Source organism: Hypanus sabinus, chromosome 23 (assembly GCF_030144855.1).
Source record: "Hypanus sabinus isolate sHypSab1 chromosome 23, sHypSab1.hap1, whole genome shotgun sequence".
NCBI lineage: Eukaryota > Metazoa > Chordata > Chondrichthyes > Myliobatiformes > Dasyatidae > Hypanus > Hypanus sabinus.
The window spans coordinates 9,368,543-9,387,189 of record NC_082728.1 but is presented as its reverse complement, the minus strand read 5'-3'; the positions used below and the strand labels follow the sequence as shown (position 1 = coordinate 9,387,189).

At 44.6% G+C, this 18,647-nt stretch overlaps 1 protein-coding gene and 1 pseudogene across 6 annotated transcripts in view; one reads left to right on the top strand and one right to left on the bottom strand.

The window, feature by feature from the left end:
• Nucleotides 1-18,647, top strand: part of rgs9b (regulator of G protein signaling 9b) — a 137,750-nt gene that overhangs the window by 56,743 nt on the left and 62,360 nt on the right. For 3 of the 6 annotated variants that reach the window (XM_059948321.1, XM_059948319.1, XM_059948318.1), the window contains exon 2: nucleotides 17,793-17,889. In XM_059948321.1, the coding sequence (XP_059804304.1) occupies nucleotides 17,808-17,889 (82 nt within the window). In that variant the 5' untranslated portion in view covers nucleotides 17,793-17,807. Of the gene's footprint in view, nucleotides 1-5,935; nucleotides 6,158-12,612; nucleotides 12,656-16,051; nucleotides 16,161-17,792; nucleotides 17,890-18,647 lie in introns of those variants that run through there. The other 3 variants (XM_059948320.1, XM_059948322.1, XM_059948323.1) reach the window with 3 other exon arrangements.
• LOC132379941 (heterogeneous nuclear ribonucleoprotein H3-like) lies at nucleotides 3,385-4,943 on the bottom strand (annotated as a pseudogene).

The window sequence follows — 18,647 nt, the reverse complement described above, 5'->3', positions numbered from 1 at the left end:
TTTAATGATTCGATCTGTATGAACAGTATGCAAGACAAGCATATTTATTTATTGAGATATAGTGTGGAATAGGCCCTCTGGCCCTTTGAGCTGTGCCCATGGCCCTTCAGTGACTCCCTGATTTAATCACAATAGACAATAGACAGTAGGTGCAGGAGTAGGCCATTCGGCCCTTCTAGCCAGCACCGCCATTCACTGTGATCATGGCTGATCATACGCAATCAGTACACATCACTGGACAATTTACTATTACCAATTCACCCACCAACTGGTATGTCTTTGGAATTGGAGGAAACCAGAAACCTACATGGTCGTAGGGAGAATGCACAAACTCCACTGTATCTCTGTGGCAATAATAAACCAATACCCAGTGGGTAGTGCCCACAGCAACCTCACCACCCCCCACGCCCCCCCATCGCTGTTCCACTGAGACGAGATCTGAGGTGGCCCTGGTTGTTGTTAGTCAACAGGGAATTTGCAAGAGAGAACCTTGCAGCACAAGTCCATCTGTAAAAGTAAAACCTAATTCCTTCCTGGATACTGGGTGACAGACAGGTTGCTGTAATTTCATTCTGGTATTTAAAATTCACCTCCATCTATCGGTTCCCTCTCAACTCAATGCTGCCAATCCAGTTGTGAAAGGGAGCCTGATGGGTTTATCATCTGCTGTTCCATCTCTAAGTAGTCCGTGAGCTGTTTTAGTCCGACAGGACAGTAATAGCACACAGATGAACTCACTGATGTTGGAAATCCATACATTGATCAAGCTTTCGAATAGCCGAGTGAACTCATTGTGTGGTGCACAGAAAGACAATTCCTTTGAGTTTTGCTGTTGACTAGCAACGAGCAGTGTCACCTCAGATCTCATCGTGCTTTCAATTAAAGTGCATTTAGATGGGGGGGGGGGAAGTAAGATACGAGTCTTATTGGGTTATGAACATCCTGTACATACCAGTGAGTTGTTGGGAGATCAGCAGGGATGAAGGGGGTTGGATTTGATGGCTGATGCATGCACCTTCTATCAGGTATTGGTAAAGGTTTATTATTGTCACATGTACAGTGAAAAGCTTGTCCTGTGGACTGTTCAACCAGATCAAATCAATACACAGTGCATTGAGCTAGAGTAATAATCCAGGATAAAGTGTAAATAGTGGAGCAGCTGCATTAAAGTACCAAATATTATGGAATTATAACACTTAACAGCCAGCCAACGTTGATCCATTCACAATCTAAATACTGGAGGATCTCGGCAGGTCAGGCAGCGTCCATGGAGAGGAATAAACAGTCAACATTCAGGCTGCGACTCTTCTTCAGGATCCGTCCTGACCTGCTGCGTTCCTCCAGTATTCGGTCTGTGTTGTTCTGGATTTCCCCCTCCTGGTTTCACCTATCACCTGGTGTTTCTGTCTCCCCTCAACCCACCTTTTGAATCTACTCCTCAGCTTTTTTTTCTCCAGTCCTGCTGAAGGATTTTGGCCCAAAATGTGGACTGTATTTTTTTCCCATAGCCTGGCCTGCTGAGTTCCTTCAGGTGTGTGTGTGTGTGTGTGTGTGTGTGTGTGTGTGTGTGTGTGTGTGTGTGTGTGTGTGTGTGTGTGTGTGTGTGTGTGTGTGTGTGTGTGTGTGTGTGTGTGTGTGTGTGTGTGTGTGTGTGTGTGTGTGTGTGTGTGTGTGTGTGTGTGTGTGTGTGTGTGTTTTGTTAAGATTTTATCTTGTTTGTGATCTGCAGGATCTTTTATGTTTACTGTTCACAGTCTCTTTGCCTTGCAAATTTATGCATCTCTTTTGGGTCAAAGAAAGAAAGTCTGTTTTCAAACCAAAGATGTGTAACTGAAACAGCTTAGAACCTGCACACCCACGTTCAGACAGTGTGTGCTGGCAACACCGCCTCTGGACCCTGTAATTTATTCTTGGCTCTTTTACCCTGCATTGTGTTCTTTTTTGTTGCCACAGGAGAGGCTGAAGATGCTGGAAATCTGGTGCTGAACACATAAAATGCTGGAGGAGCTCAGCCGATCAGGCAGCATCTATGGAACTGAGTGGATAGAGTCATAGAGCAGGATAGGGTCATCACAGATTCAGGCTCTTTGGCCTTCTTGGTCCATGCCAAACTATGAATCTCCCTAGTCCCATTGACCTGCACCCGGACCATAGCCCTCCGTACCCCTCCCATCCATGTATCTATCCAAATTTCTCTTAAATGTTGCAATCAAACCTGCATCCACCACCTCCACTGGTAGCTCGTTCCGCACTCTCACCACCCTCTGAGTGAAGAAGTTTCCCCTCATGAAGTATCCCCTAAATACTTCACCTTTCACACTTAACCCATGGCCTCTCGTTGTAGTCTCACCCAATCTCAGAGGAAAAAGCCCTCATTTACCCTATCTATACCCATCATAACTGTGTATACCTCTATCTAATGACCCCTTATTCTCCTGCACGCCAGGGAATAAAGTCCTGATCTATTCAACCTTTTCCTATAGCTTAGGTCCTCAAGTCCTGGCAACATCCTTGTAAATTTTCAATGCACTCTTCAAATCTTATTGACATTTTTCCTGCAGGTAGGTGACCAAAACTGTACACAATACTCCAAATTAGGCCTCACCAATGTCTTATACAGAACAACATAACATCCCAACTCCTGTACTCAATACTTTTATTTATGAAGGCCAATGTGCCGAAAGCTTTCTTTACAGAGCTATCTACCTGTGACGCCACTTTCAAGGAATAATGGCTCTGTATTCCCGGATCCCTCTGTTCTACCGCACTCCTCAGTGTTCTACCAGTCGCCATGTAAGCTCTAACCAGCTTGGTCCTCCCAAAGTGCAACACCTCACACTTACCTACATAAATTCCATCTGCCATTTTTCAGCCCATTTTCTTTTCTAGTTGGTCCAGACCCCGCTGCCAGCTTTGATAGTCTTCCTGACTGTTCACTGCATTCCCAGTTTTGGTGATATCTGCAGAATTGCTCATCCAGTTTAGCACAGTATCGAACAGACTGTCGTTTAGTTGATAAACGACAACGGACCCAGCACTGATCCCTGCAGCACTCCACTCGCTACAGACCTCCAGTTGATGTTCAGGTCGTCTGTCTATTTCCCTCCATAGATGTGTGTCGATTCCTTTTAATGAAGGAAGTATGACCTTAGAAATTCGTGAAAATTCAGCATGACATTTTTTTTTTAGATTTTAAAATCTTTATTAGACTGAGTATATAATGGGATTTTTAAACCAGAAAATTAAAATGAAAAAAAAAAGCAAAAATGAAATCTTAAGATTTGAATTAACATTATCACCAACACAAACTATTGTGTCCAGACCCCATTTTAGAAACAGAGCAGAAACATCACTGACTCAATCCTGCACAATATGAAAACAAAATATCCTCAAAAATGATCAGAAGCGGCCAGTTTCACTTTGGAGCCGCGCATAGTTCCTAATACATTCGCCAGCTTCCACTTCTGCCCATTCCCCCATTCCTCCCATGTTAACCCCCATTCCCATGCCTCCAGAGCCACTGTAGTAGCCCCCTGCACCATTATTGCCTCCACTGTGTCGACCATAAGATCCCATGCCGCCCTGATTCCCATAACCAGCTCCGTAATTACTGGACATCCCGTGGTTCCCAGAGCCACCATAACCTCCCTGGTTTCCCATTCCATGGCCTCCATAGTTACCACCATAGCCACCAGAGCCTCCCCCGGCAGTAGAGTTCAAGAACAGTTCAATATAGCGATGCTGCATATGAGCTTTATCCTTAGACATGGCGGCCACAGCATCCTCGTGCGTTGCAAATTCAACATCAGCTTCCCCTGTAGCTCGACCATCATTTGCGTATTCCAGGTGAATACGAAGAGGATTCAGAGGGGAAAAGAAATGAGCAACATCATCCTCTCTGTAGCCCTGAAGGGTAGACCCTGCTTATGCACAAAGTGTCCTCTCAGGTAGCTCGAGCCAGCGTCTCCAGCTCCTCCGTATCCCTGGTTACCCATTCCTCTGTTCCCCCCTCATTGGCCCATCATATTCGTCACCACCATAACCATAGTTGTCATATCCATTGTAATCATCGTACCCACCATATCCACCATCATAGCCTCCACCTCTGTGCATTCAATCGTAAACACCTCTTTGCTGGGGACCACCAAGGTAACCACCTCATCCCATTGGTCGGTCATATGGGCCTTCTGTCCCTTCAGCCTCTTCGGTGGATCATAGTATGCCCTGACCTCACTTCTGCTGCTTTTAAATATCTCCGTGTACCTGTGCCCTATTCTTTCCTTGTGTATCCCCAGTGCTTTTTCTGCTATCTCCTTTGAAGCAAACTGCATGAAGGCCTCCGCCGTGCTTCTCCCCGGTAGTCCATCAGCAAAGTTACCCCATTTGGCACGATTTCCAACCCTGTGAAAAACTGAACAATTTCCTCTTTGCTGCAGCCAAGTGGAAGTCCTTGGAGTCGCACTGTGCCATCACTGGATGTATCAGAATGATTGGTACCTCTGTGCTTCATAACCCAGTCCATCTCACTGCCATTAGATTTGAAAACTTCTATGTATCTGTGGCCCATGTACTTTCTGTCTTTAGCCAAGGCTTTTTTAAAGTGTTCAGCAGTAGCCAGATGCACATAGGCTTCACCACTTGGACGACCATCTTTAGAGACAGTGAACTGCACACCTCGCAATCCATTACGAATATCACACTCTAAAAAGAAACGGGCTACTCCCTCTGGTGTACATGACCAAGGCAAACCACGTACTTGCACAACAAAGTCTTCTTCCTTTTCGGGAACTTCTGGCTCTTTCTCTTCAACTGTTTGTTCCAAGTTAGAAAAGATTTCACGCTCCATGCAGCCATCCAGATCGGTGTGGGAGGCAGTAAGCCGGCTCAGGGGCTCTGTGGGGCAGAGCATGGAACCATCGGGTGACTGATTGCCTTCTTCCTGCGTCGCCACTCCTCTGGTCCCCGCTGCGCACACCTCGGCATGACATTTAAAGCTTTTTGACAAACTTCTGAAGATGTATGCTGGAGTGATATTGATTGGCTGCATCACAGCCTGATGTGGAAACTCCAATGCTTTTGAATGGAAAATACTCCAAAAAATAATGGATGCAGCCCAGTTTATCAGGGGTAAAGCCCTCCCAACCATTGAGCACATCTACAAGAAGGCAGCATCTTTGTCATGGACCCCCACCACCCAGGTCATGCTCTCTTCTTGCTGTTGCTATCAGGAAGAAGGCACAAGAGCCTCAGGACTCACACCACTAGTTCAGGAACAGTTGCTACCCTTCAACCATCAGGCTCTTGAACCAAAAGGGATTACTTTTGGTTCATTGAAATGTTCTCTTGACATATAGCCTCACTTTCAAGGACTCTTCATCTCATGTTCTCGATACTTATTGCTTATTCATTTATTATTATTGTTTCTTTAATTTTCTTTTGTATTTGTACAGTTTGTTGTCTTTTGCACACTGGTTGTTCACTCTGTTGGGTGTGCTCTTCCATTGATTCTATTATGGGTTACTGGATTTACTGAGTTTGCTGCAGGAAAACGTGTCTCAAGGTTGTATAAGGTGACATATCTGTACTTTGATAATAAATTAGCTACTTTAACTACTTTACTCTCTGCCTTGCATCCTTTCTTTCCACACCAGTTTAAAACAACTTAGATTTTTAATTTCTTCTGGCTTTGATGAAAATTTCCTGACGTCAAATCACGTTTACAATATTTCATCAGAGCTGGTAGAATATCTCCCCAAATGATCCCTGACCTATTGAACTCAATTTTCAAATGTTCTCCTTGCAGTAGAAACCAATTCTTAACTGATTCTTCACAACAGTGAATCACGTAATGGAGATTCTAGTGAACCTGAAAGAGGGTGATCCAGACGATGTCCCGAGAAGATTCAACAGCCTGGTTTGGTGGGATTGTGGTAAATTAGTAAATGTATTTGTATTTGTTTAGGAGTACAGCACGGCCATGGGCCCTGACGGTAATTGGCAAGGGGTCTTGGGGATGAGCGGGAGAGTCCTGCCGATAGGTTTCAGCACAAAACGTCGACTGTGGTCTTTTCCATAGATGCTGCCTGACCTGCTGAGTTCCTCCAGCATTTTGTGTGTGTTGCTCAGATTTCCAGCATCTGCAGACTTTCCCTTGTTTGTGAGTAAATCTGTGCTGCTTGAAAGAACGATGAAGCTGTAGAGAGTAGTGTCAAAGTAAATTTATTTATTTATGTATTTATTGAGATCCAGTGTGGAATAGGCCTTTCTGGCTCTTTGAGCCCTGCTGCCCAGTAATCCTCCGACTTAACCCTGGCCTAACCACGGGACAACTTACCTGAGTCGCCTGTACTGTAAAGCATCGTGTGGACCACTACACTACTGTGGCGCCCCAAATTCATTCTCAAAGTATATACAGAATATAGCACCATATGCTATCTTGAGATTCAATTTTCTTGCAGGCATTTACAGGAAAATACAATAGAGTTTATGAAAAACTATAAATAAGCCAAGACTGCCAAACAACCAATGTGCATAAGGGCAATGTATTCTCTGAAGTCCCACACCACCAGGTTCAAGAATAGCTACCTTTATTTCGTCAACCAACGGCAAAGCCCCAATCACCATAGCAACACTGTGACCACTTTGATCACTTTGCATTAAAATAGACTTTTATTTGCTCTGAAGGAGTTCCCTCTTGTACAATTATGTATAATTTATGTTTTTCTTGCGAATGTTGCTTATCTGATGCCATGTGCCTGTGATGCTGTTGCAAGGGAGTTCTTTTGATTGCACCTGTGCCTACATGTATAATGACAATAAACTCTTTTTATTTTGAGAAACAACACGGTAACAGGGCCCTTCCGGCCCAACGAGCCCACACCGCCCAATTACACCCACGAGACAAATTAACCTACCCCTTCTGGACTGTGGGAGGAAACCAGAACATCCGGAGGAAACCCACACAGTCACAAGGAGAACGTGCAAACTCTTTACAGACAGGGGTGAGAATTGAACCCGGGCCGCTGGTATCACGCTCACCGCTAAGCTACCGCGCAGGCCCAAATCCCCGGACTTCAATTTTCACTGGAAGCATTCGAAAAGGGATTAAATATTTGAACATTTCCACGCTCTGGGATGAACGGTAGGGAGGGGGTGTTGGATCACTGGCCTGCACAGATGCAAGCATTAAACGGCCCTTTCTGTGCAAGCAATGGGTCGCTAAGCTTTCAGTTCCAGACTGCTTCACCCCGTGGTGTACGGCTGAAGAAGCCAGTCTCACTCTTGTGCTGTATGAGCCCAGTTGGAACAGGCTGGCTGTTCTTGCGTTGTATTTATTCAGGTCAAATACAGGTTAACAGCCCTGGTGAGCTTGGCATTTAATGGTGGCTATTGAGCAGCTGGGACCCCATGAAGCCTGCTGCTGCTACAGTGGGTCGGTAGCTCCAATACCATCTGTGTCTGTCAATTTCTTCAGCTTGGCAGCCGTCTCAGCATCAAACCCTGGGTGCTCGGGCAAAGCAGATTGGGCAATATCGTGGACACAGGGTCTGTAGCAATAAATGCAAGCAAGGTCTTTCCACTGAGGTTAAGTGACACTAGAACTAGAGGTCATGGGCTGAGGGAGAAAGGTGAAACATTTGAGGGAAACTTTCTCACTCAGAGGGTGGAACGAGCTGCCAGAAGTGGTGGATACGTGTTTGATTTCAGCATTTAAGAGAAGTTTGGTTAAGTTCATGAATGGGAGGGGTATGAAGGACAATGGGACTAGGCAGAATAATTGCTCAGCACATAGTAGATGGGCCAAAGGGCTTGTTTCTGTGCTGTAATGCTATAAGAGAATTTTTGCTATTCTCCAAAAACAGAGGTGCTTAGCAATTTGATGTTCCCGTCTGCCTCAGTGGTGTGATGAAGTTGTATTTTTAATTTGCACTATTAATACACGGCAGGCTGGCTCTGTGGAGAGGACATCTGTCCTGTAAATTCACCGTAAATTTAATCACTAGCCAAAAGCAGGTTTTGAGCAGGAGATCTGATTCCCGTAGGGAAGGCTCGCTTTCTGAGATACGGTACAGCTGATCTACAGTCAATTAGTCTCAATGCACTCAGCTGGTTCCGGTTGGTACTTTGTGCATCTGTTAACAAGGCCACCTGATAATTATTTAATTTTTCAGTTGCTGGAATAATGAGTAAAAGTGTCCCAGGGATGTTTAATTATGCTATTTACACATTCACGCGAGACTATCCTCATGTACGTAATAATTAAATAGCCCTCCAGGAGGATGAGGTGTATGCAGGAAGGACATTGTCTAAGGAGCCCCAGACCAGAGTGCACTGTCAGTGTTTAGGGTTGAGACCCTTCACCTGGACTGAAGGGATGGAGGAGAAATCCTAGCAGGTGATAGGTGGATTCACATGAAGAGACATAAGAGACTATAGAATTTGGTCATCAGGTAAAATGGAGCAACTAACGATTCAGAATTTAAAGACTGGCTTTATTTGTCACACATACATCGAAATGTACAGTACTGTGCACATATATATAGCTGGTGTGCCTCAGACTTGTGCACACAGGACTGTATCTGTCAATATGGAGCAGTGAGCGAGTTTGTAAATCTGGTGGGAGCAAAGGATGTTGGGAATGATGAGGATGGAGCGCTGTGGGAGGGGTGTGGGACAGGGGTCCGGTGGGGGTTGTGGAGCAGGTGCAGACACACCCAACCCTGAGACACCAGGCAAGGTAATTTGATTCTAAACAATTGGTTTATTGATCATTTCAAATTGTCTCTCTGATGCTTCCTGTCCCCTCCCACCTTCCCAACCATAAAGCATCTCTTCTTGCCCCCTTCCCACCTCTTCCTGCCCCTTTTAACTATCAGTCCATGACAGAGATCCATATCAGAATTAGTTTTATCATCAATCACACGTCATGAAATTTATTAATTATTTTGTGGCTGCAGTGAAGTGCAATACATAAAATTACTCTGAACAAAGAAATGTCATTTTTACACAGAACTGATTAGTAGTGACAGTTATTGATTAATTGGTAGCCTTGTGAATGTTCAAATTTCTTACTTGCATGATCAATTACCATTCACAATAGAGGCTGCATCACAGCCTGGTATGTAAACACCAATGCCCTTAACTGGAAAATCCTTCAAAAAATGGATTCAGCCCAGACCATCATGGGTAAAACCATCCCCACCATCACGCAAATCTACATGAAATGCTGTCGTATGAAAGCAGCATCCATCATCAAGGACTCCCACCACCAAGGTCATGCTCTCTTCTCACTGCTGCCATCAGGAAGGTATGGGAGCCTCAAGACTCACACCACCAGCTTCAAGAACAATTACCACCTGTCAACCATCAGGCTCTTGAACAAAAGGGGATAATTTCACTTGCCCCACAACCAATGGACTCACTTTCAAGGACTCTTCATCTCAGGTTCTTGTTATTTATTGTTTTTTTTTTATGTTTGCATCAGCAAGGTTTGTTGTTGGTTGAACACCCAAGTTGGGTGACCTTTCATAGATTCTGTTATAGTTACTATTCTACAGATTTGTTCAGTATGCCCACAAGAAAATGAATCTTAGGTTGTATATGGTTACATTTATGCACTTTGATAATAAAATTTACTTTGAACTTTGAGATGTTAAAAGTCAATAGAAACTACAAGCTAGCAACCAATGATACTTCGAAGTTAGTAGAGTAATTGTCCTCTAGTTGGTATGTGCCTTGCATCTTCCATTGGTTCAAAGTTCAAAGTAAATTCATTATCAAAATACAAATACAACCCTAAGATTTATTTTCCTGTGGGTGTACTAAATAAATGTATAGAATAATAACCATAACAGAATCAACAAAGGTCCGGTCAACTTGGGCCTTCAAGCAGAGTGCAGAAGACAACAAACTGTGCAAATGCAAAAAGAAAGAAATAATAATAATAATAATGATAAATAAATAAGCAATAAATATTGAGAACATGAGATGAAGAGTCCTTTAAAGTGAGCCCATTGGTTGTGGGAAGTTGAGTGAAGTTATGTCCCATACATTTTTATCTTGTCTCTGTACGCCAGTTGGCTCTGCTGCCTTGCTGTGCAAAGATCTCATTTGCCTGGGCAGACTGCACCCTACCTATAAACTAACCTTGCCTGGGCATCATCTTAACCCTCAGCTTGCTGTAACTTCCACAATGTGAAGCAGTTGTTGATGTGCTGCCCACAGTTATTGCGGAACTGGTTAATGGTTTGGATCAGTACCAATAACCGGCGGGCATCACGGAGCGGAGTAACAGCAATGCCTTCGAGAGATGGTAAAAACTGGTGAGCATCAATGTTAAGTGGGATCACATAAACACTTGGCAACCTTTAACAATCCACTCACTGACTCAGCCCAGAATCTCTCAGGAAGTATGAAGTTAGGCCATGGGCACGCTTACCCAGGCCTGGTATTCAGGCTCTCTGTTTCCATTGGAAATTGAACGAATGAGTACTGTGCATTAGCTCACTCTGTGTGTTATTTCAGCACAGAGAAGACCAAAGATGAAAAACAAGCTCTTATTAGAATCTAATGGCATGGGAAGAGGCCATAATCCCGTTGAGATTTCACTGGCTCTGAGTTATCCAATTAGTCAAAGATTCAAGGTACATTTATAATCAAAGTATGTGTGCTGTATACAACCCCAAGGTTTATCCTCCTGTAGGCACCCAAGAAACACCATGGAACCTGTCCGAAGAAAACATCAAACACCTAATGCATGATTAAAAAAAAGAACAAATTGCACAAACAGCAAAAAGCAGGTGAATAACACACAAAATATTAAACATCAAACCACAGAGTCTTTGAAACAGTCTGGGAGTATTCAGTTTAGTTCAATTCAATCAGCAATCTGTCGTTTGTTGACTGCAGGCTGCAGAGCCCGTCTACCCTGATCAAGTCAGCGATCTATAAAAAAGGATTAAGCAGAAGCCATGAACACATATAACATGAACTGCAGAGTTGTCTCAAAACAAGTCCGATCCACAACCCGTGCTGATCAAACCTTGCCCAAGACCCAAGACTCCTGCACCTTTTCTCCAGCAGTAGCAGCGAGAGGAAAAGGGAGAGACCAGTCAAACGCAGGCAGACGGTGCTGAACACCCACTCGTCTTCATCTCTCGTCCTCGATGACCCTTTAATCAGTGAGTAATGGAGCAGATTATGAGTTCTCGCTTTGCCGCTAGGCCACACGCTCCATTCCCAACCTCACTCTGAACCACGCCGAATTCCCTCGGAGACAGCAAAAGCGCCATATCACTCAGTCGGTCCAAAAGCACATCATCAAAATGTAGATGACAGGCTCCAATCGCACACAGATTAGTAGTAGAAGTATATTTAAAAGAAGAAGTAGTAGTAGTTTTGAGAATTGTCTGCAGGAAGTTGCTGTTAGTCGTGTTGGTGACTGGCGCCATCTTACATCGCTTGTCCCTCTCTCTGCCACTCTCTTTCTGCTTCCAGTATGTATCCCAAGTCACATTTATACAGCTCAGAAACAGGCTCATCTGTGCCAACCACGGTGCCTACACAGGTAAACCCATTTACCTGTGTTTGGCCCACATTCCTTTAAACCAGGAGTTTCCAACCATTTATATGCCAGGGACTCCTACCATTAGCCGAGGGGGTCTGTGGACTCCAAGTAGGGAACCTCTCAATCCAGGTACCCATCTAAATATCTGAAATGCTGTAGTTGTACCCACATCTACCACTTCCCCTGGTAGCTCATTCCCTATACCCAAAGTTAAAAACTGTTCAAGTACACGTGTGCAATGAGAAAGGGTGGCGCAGTAGCATAGTGATTAGCTTAACACTGCTGTAGCGCCAACAGACGGTGATCAGGGTTCAATTCCTGCTGCTGTCTGTAAAGAGTACGTTCTCCCTGTGGCCCTGTCAGTTTCCTTTGGGTGCCCCAGTTTCCTCCATACCCATACAATTTGGGTTATTAAATTGTGGGCATGCTATGTTGGTGCTGGAAGCCTGGCGACTCTTGCGGGCTATCCTCAGCACACTGTGTTGGTTATTGACACAAGTACCATAATTTACTGTGTGTTTTGATGCATGTATAAGACATAGGAGCAGAATTAGGCCATTTGGTCAATTGTGTCTGCTCCACCATTCCATCACGGCTGACTTATTATCCCTCTCAAACCCATTCTCCACCCATCTCCCCATAACCTTTGACACCCTGATTAATTAAGAACCTATCAACCTCAGCTTTAAATCTACCCAATGACTTGGCCTCCACAGCCATCTGTGGCAATGAATTCCACAGATTCACCACCCACTGGCTAAAGAAACTCCTTCTCGTCTCTGTTCTAAAGGGATATCCCTCAATTCTGAGGCTGAGTCCTCTGGTGCTAGACTCCCTCTCTGGAGACATCCTTTCCACATCCACTCCATCGAGGCCTTTCAATATTGGATAGGTTTCACTAGCTTTATGTGACAAATAAAGCTAATATTTCCACCTTGATAAAGGCCAGGGCATGTAGTGATGAATCAGCTGGTGGGTGGATCTAGCTTGCCTGTTTCATGGATGATTTTCAAACTCCCAAAATAACGAACTTCATGTTCCAACAGATAGAAGACTAGCAACGAAGCAGAGAATGATGTGGCGAGGCAGGTGAGGACTTGGTGGGTTTTATTCACTGGTAAACCACTGAGATATCCCAAGGCTAATATCTCAAGCAAGTGAAAATGAATATTGAAAACCTAGTAGAGGGGATGTGGAGAGGATTTTTCCTATAGAGTGTGAGTTTGAGAATGAGTTTGAGAGTGAGTTTGAGAGTGATTTTGAGAGTGAGTTTGAGAGTGAGTTTGAGAGTGAGTTTGAGAGTGATTTTGAGAGTGAGTGTGAGAGTGAGTGTGAGAGTGAGAGTGTGGCTTGAGAGCCTAGGAACAAAGGGCTCAGCCTCAGAATACAATCACGACTCTTTGAGGAGGAATTTCTTTAGCCAGATGGTGGTGAATCTGTGGAGTCCATTGCCACAGACGGCTGTGGAGTTTAGAAGAATAAGGAGGGGGATCTTATTGAAACCTATTGAATATTGAAAACCTAGATTGAGTGGATGCGGAGAGGATGTTTCCTATAGTGGGGGAGAACAGAGGGCTCAGCCTCAGAATAGGATGTCCATTTAGATTGGAGATGAGGAGGAATTCCTTCAGCCAGATGTTAGTCAATCTGTGGAATTCATTGCCCCAGCTGGCTGTGGAGGCCAAGTCACTGGGTATATTGAAAGTGAAGGTTGATAGGTTCTTGATTTGTAAGGGAAGGGGGGGGGGTCAAAGATTATAAGGAGAAGGCAGGAGAATAGGGTTAAGAGGGATAATAAATCAATCATGATGGAATAGTGAAGCAAACTGGATGGGCCGAATGGACTGATTCTGCATGATTGTCTTATGATCTTGTTACGTTTAATAGGGGATTTACACAGCCATCACCACCTTGTTTGGATAAGATGAGTTTCACCATATATAACACTCCCTTTCCTTCTCATTTTCCACTGCTTACAGACATGATGAATCATAGGTACAAGCCAGTCCTTGACCCCTCCTGTGCAATGGTTCACTGCATTGCAGTGTCACATCAGTCATTCAATGTGCAGGACAGTACAGTACCTCAGCCCTAGCAGGGGTTTCATCTCTGCAGATCCCTCTCTCGAGATACGATTATTCAGACAGATCACACAATAAAGAATTGTGCTTCCGGGACAATCTTTCACCTGCTGCCGGGGAAATATTTTATTCTATGTCTGAAGTAAATAACGGAAAATGCTAATTAGAAATGTACGTACAATTTGCTGATGTTTCAGAAAACAAATCTTCAAAATGTTTGCACCACACACACACAATGCTGGTGGAACACAGCAGGTCAGGCAGCAGCTATAGGAAGAAGTACAATCGACGTTTGTTGTTCAGTTGCCATTGGGAAAAAATCAACAGGCCTGATGTGAGACCGTACCTGGAATATAGCATGCGGCCTTGAGCTCTGTATGTAGAACAGTCCAGCACAGGATTAGTAACAGAAGAGATTCTGCAGATACTGGAAATCTTGATGAAGGGTCTCAGCCTGAAATGTCAATTGTTTGTTTCTTTCCTTAGAGGTTTCCTGACTTGCTGAGTTTCTCCAGCATTTTGCGTGTGTGTAGCTCAGGAACAGGCCGTTTGGTCCACCGTATCTGTGTTGAAAACCCTCCTGCCTGCACACAATTCCTATCCCTCCAGTCCCTGCAGATTCCTTGTCTAACAGCCCTTTAAATGCCACTCTCATATCTGCTTCCACCACTCCCCCTGGCAGCCTGTTCAGGCAACTACTACTTTCTGTGTTTAAAGAGAAGAAAACCGCCCTGTGCATCTCCTTTAACTCTCTCTCTCTCTCTCACCTTAAATGCATGTCCTCTGGTACTTGCCATTTCAAGAGCAAAGAAAATTTATTATCAAAGTATGTTTATCTCACCATATACTACTTTAAGATTCATTTTCTTGCAAGCACTTTCAGAAAAATAAAGAAATACAACAGAATTTATGAAAGAAACTGGGGTGGCACCATAGCATAGTGGTGAGCACAACACTTTGCAGATCCAGTGACCTGGGTTCCACTCCTGCCACTGTCTGTAAGGGGTTTCACTTTGCCACTTTCTCCCTGTGACTGCATGGGTTTCTTCTGGGTGCCCCAGTTTCCTCTCACAGTCCAAAGACGTAGTGGTTAGTAGGTTAATCGGCCATTGTAAATTGTCCCGTGATTAGGACTCACGGAACAATTTACAATGACCAAATAAATTGGGATTGCTGAATGGCCTCGGCCTATATCTCAATAAATAAATTAGCGAAACTAGACAACCAATGCACAAACGAAGACAAATTGTGCAAATAAAAATATAAATACATAAATAATACTGAGAATATGAGTTGTCCAGTTTTTGAAAGTGAGTCTGTAGGTTGTGGATACAATTCAGTGTTGAGGTGAGTGAAATTGTTCACGTTGCTTTGGGAGCTTGATGGTTGTAGGGTGTTTCTATCTTGGAAAAAAGATTATGACTGTCTAACCTTTCTATGCCTCTCATAATTATCTAAACTTCTATCAGGTCTCGCCTCAGGCCCTGATGTTCCAGAGAAAACAATTAATTTGTCTGCACTCTCCTTATAGCTTATAACCTTTAATCCAGGCAGCATTCCGGGTAGCCCTCTTCTGCACTCTCTCCACAGCCTCCTCGAAAGGTACGACTGGAATTGCACACAGTGTTTAGTTAAGGGAGGGTGGACTTGACCAGGAGGCAGCAAGTGGGAAGTTCATTCAGTTGATTTCAGAGGGTTGGTTTATGAAACTGACACTGGTCAGGCCGTGATCCGTGAAGATTAGAAGGATAAGAGGTGACATTTTTGAAACATCCTGAGGGGGCTCGGCAGGCCGGATGCTGCGAAGATATTTCCCCTGATGGCAGTGTCTAGAAATTGGTGGGGGGGGGGATGGTTTCAGAGTTAGGGGTCTACCATTTAATTAGGTGAAGAGACTTTCTCCTTGATGCACCATCAGTAACTCTCTCTGAGATGTAAAGGCGAGATATCGGCTTTTATTGACTGGAAGAAGGAACAAGCAGTGGTTGACCACCATACTACATCCTGGAGACAGAGAGGCAGGGCTCAGGCCTCAATCGCCTTTATACCGGGGTCTGTGGGAGGAGCCACAGGAGCAGTCAGCGGGGGGCGTGTCCAGACAGGTATACGTCGTTCACCACAACCTCTGAGAAAGCTGCAACTCTTTGGAGTTTTCTTCCACAGAGGCCAGTGGATGCTCGGCTGTTGATAATGCACAAGGCCGTGATGGACGCATTCAGGGTCTTGTGGGGGGGGGCAGTTTGGTTTGTGTATTGTTGCTACATGTATCGAGCTACAGTGAAAAGATTGCATTGCATACCAACCCTACAGGCCAGTTCATTACACAGTGCGTTGGGGTGGGACAAGGTAAAACAATAACAGAATGCGGAATAAAGAAAAAACTTTGCTTATTCCCCTTTTGTAGATGCTGCCTGAACTACTGAGCTCCTCCAGCATTTTGTGTGTGTTGCTCTGGATTTCCAGCATCTGCAAAATCTCTTGTAAAGTGGAAAAGTGAAGAGGGAGATTGCAAAGTTGAGTCCATTTTATCATACTAGGGAAACATTTAATAGTCTTATAACAATGGGGTAGAAGCTGTCCTTGAGCCAATTATGATTGCAGGGAAGAATGTTGTTTGAAAATTAAGCCCTGGTTTTCAGTAATAGATTTAAGCAATAAATCTCCACTTAGAGGGGCCTGCAATTAAAAGCAGTAATGTATCACAGAAAATTGTGTTCCTTAGCAAAGAAACCAACCCAATTTTTAAAATAGTTTCAAGAAAGTGGAAGAGGCTGGGCTAAGGCATGAGATAGTTCCTCATTCAATGGGTTTTTTGATAATATTACAAATCATGAATGTTTTGCAATCTTTTACTTCCTGCCTGTTATGCCTGCTGGTGTTTAAGGCAGCAATGAAGGTCTTCCATCTCCAGCTGTCCAGCAGTGTTCAGGGCTTCCTTTATTGTGCCAGTAGCATCCTTTCGGTTTTCACTACTATCAGCTGTGCAAGTCCTCGGTGGAGACTCAGGAATACTGTCACCCTCAGATGCAGAAGATTTCTTCAATGCTGTTTCCATAACAGTTTTGTTTGTCCAGTCTGGGTTGTTAGCCCTGTGCTGAACCCCCAAACCTAGAGGACCGGTGGACCTCTGTTAGTCTGGCCTCTAGCCTTTGACCTGTTTGGCATGGGTGACCTTACCAAGAGCCAAACCAAACAGCCCTGTTTCCAGTCAATATAGCCTATCGGGTCATTGAGACACACAAGCCTCCAAACCCAACGACAAGGTTGTGGTACTCTTGGAAGTTGTCGGACAAACCATTTCTTCAGTTCATTATCTAGTTCTGCACAAGCAGACAATGAAAGAGGAACTGAAAGCTGTATCAGCCAAGAGCAGCCTGCTTATTTCCTTTGCTCTGGATTACCAGAGAAGCTGATTATGTTCGAAGCTGACGGTGTGACGTCTGTCGATCTGCACTCTCCGACTGCAGAACGGCCCAGCTTCTCGATTTCATTGCATCCCAGTCTTGCTGGTCATTGAAGGTGCTGGGTCCCCAGCGACCCTCACCAGCTTATTTATTTTTAATGTTGTGATACAGTGTGAAATCGGTCCTGCAGGCCCTTCAAACCACGTCACCCCAGCAACACTATGGCTTTGATTTACCCTAACCTAATCATGGGAACATTTACAATGACCAATTAACCTTCCTGGACTGTGGGAGAAGACCAGGGGACTCGGGGAAAACCGAGGCATTCCATGGGGAGTATGTACAGAGACTTCCTACAGGTGGCACTGGGGTTGAACTCTGAACTCCAGAACACTCTGAGCTGTAATAGCGTCTCGCTAACTGCTAGTACATCAGAGAAATTATCTGTCACAATGAATTGGAAACTAGTGTGAATACACAAGCCAGTCTTGTGGAGCAGAGAAAGCATGGACCCACCTGTCTGAGTGTCAAACCAGCTCCAAGGCCGATTGCCCTGATGGGATGCTCCCGAGACCAGCCACGTGCCTTGCCGTCAGCTGAGGCTGTGCAGTCCCCTGGGATCCCCTGTCCACACCAGCTCCGCCTCGTACAGATGCAGTTGTTTGCTCTATTGTTTCGGTATGTTTGCTCAGACCTGCTCCCCTCTCCTATTCACCCTGGCTGGTTCTCTTCTCCCTGTAGATCGAACCTCTCATCATGGAGATGCAGGATCCTGGGATTGGCATCAAAACACAAACCCAGAGGCTGATGATCACCACCATTCCTCATGCTATGACAGGTAAGAGGCTCGGCCAGGACGTTGCAGCTAGCTCCCTGCATTGATACCGATTTGATATCTGCGAGCTTGCTTCTTGATATTATTTAATTCCGCTTCACTGCCACTCTGTTGCACGACATCGATCTTTGCCCAAGTGTCTCTGGTTCCTGCTAAAGCTGACCAGTATCAAACCATTAAAGCAATTTACCTGTTTAGCATCTTAACTAATGTGCACCACTCCTCAGTGTTGGCTAACTCAATGGTTTAATTTAAAGTCAGAGAATGTATACAGTATACAACCTGAAACCCTTACTCTTCACAGACATCCACAAAACAGAGAGAAAAAACCCAACGAATGAATGACAGAAAAATGTTAGATCACCAAAGTCCCCTCCCACCTCCCACACACAAACAGCAGCAAAGCATCAACCCACCTGCTACTTGTTCCAGCAAAAAGCATCGGCACCCCCACCACCCATGCTCTGGAGCAGGACTTGAACCTACAACCTTCTGATACCAGGTTTACCCGGAGAGCCATGGAAGAGTACAAGCAGAGACAGTCCCAGGGCCGGGTAAAGGTTCCATTCCTGAGTAACCCAAAATCATATCAGTCCACATATATGTGTTATAATTAGAACAGTACAACACAGTACAATACTGTGCTGACCTTTTAATCTTCTTCAAGACCAATTTAACCCTTCCCTCCTACATAGCCCAACCTTACATGCCCTTGAGAAGGTGGATACCTGCCATCCCAAACTCTTGACCACACAATCTAC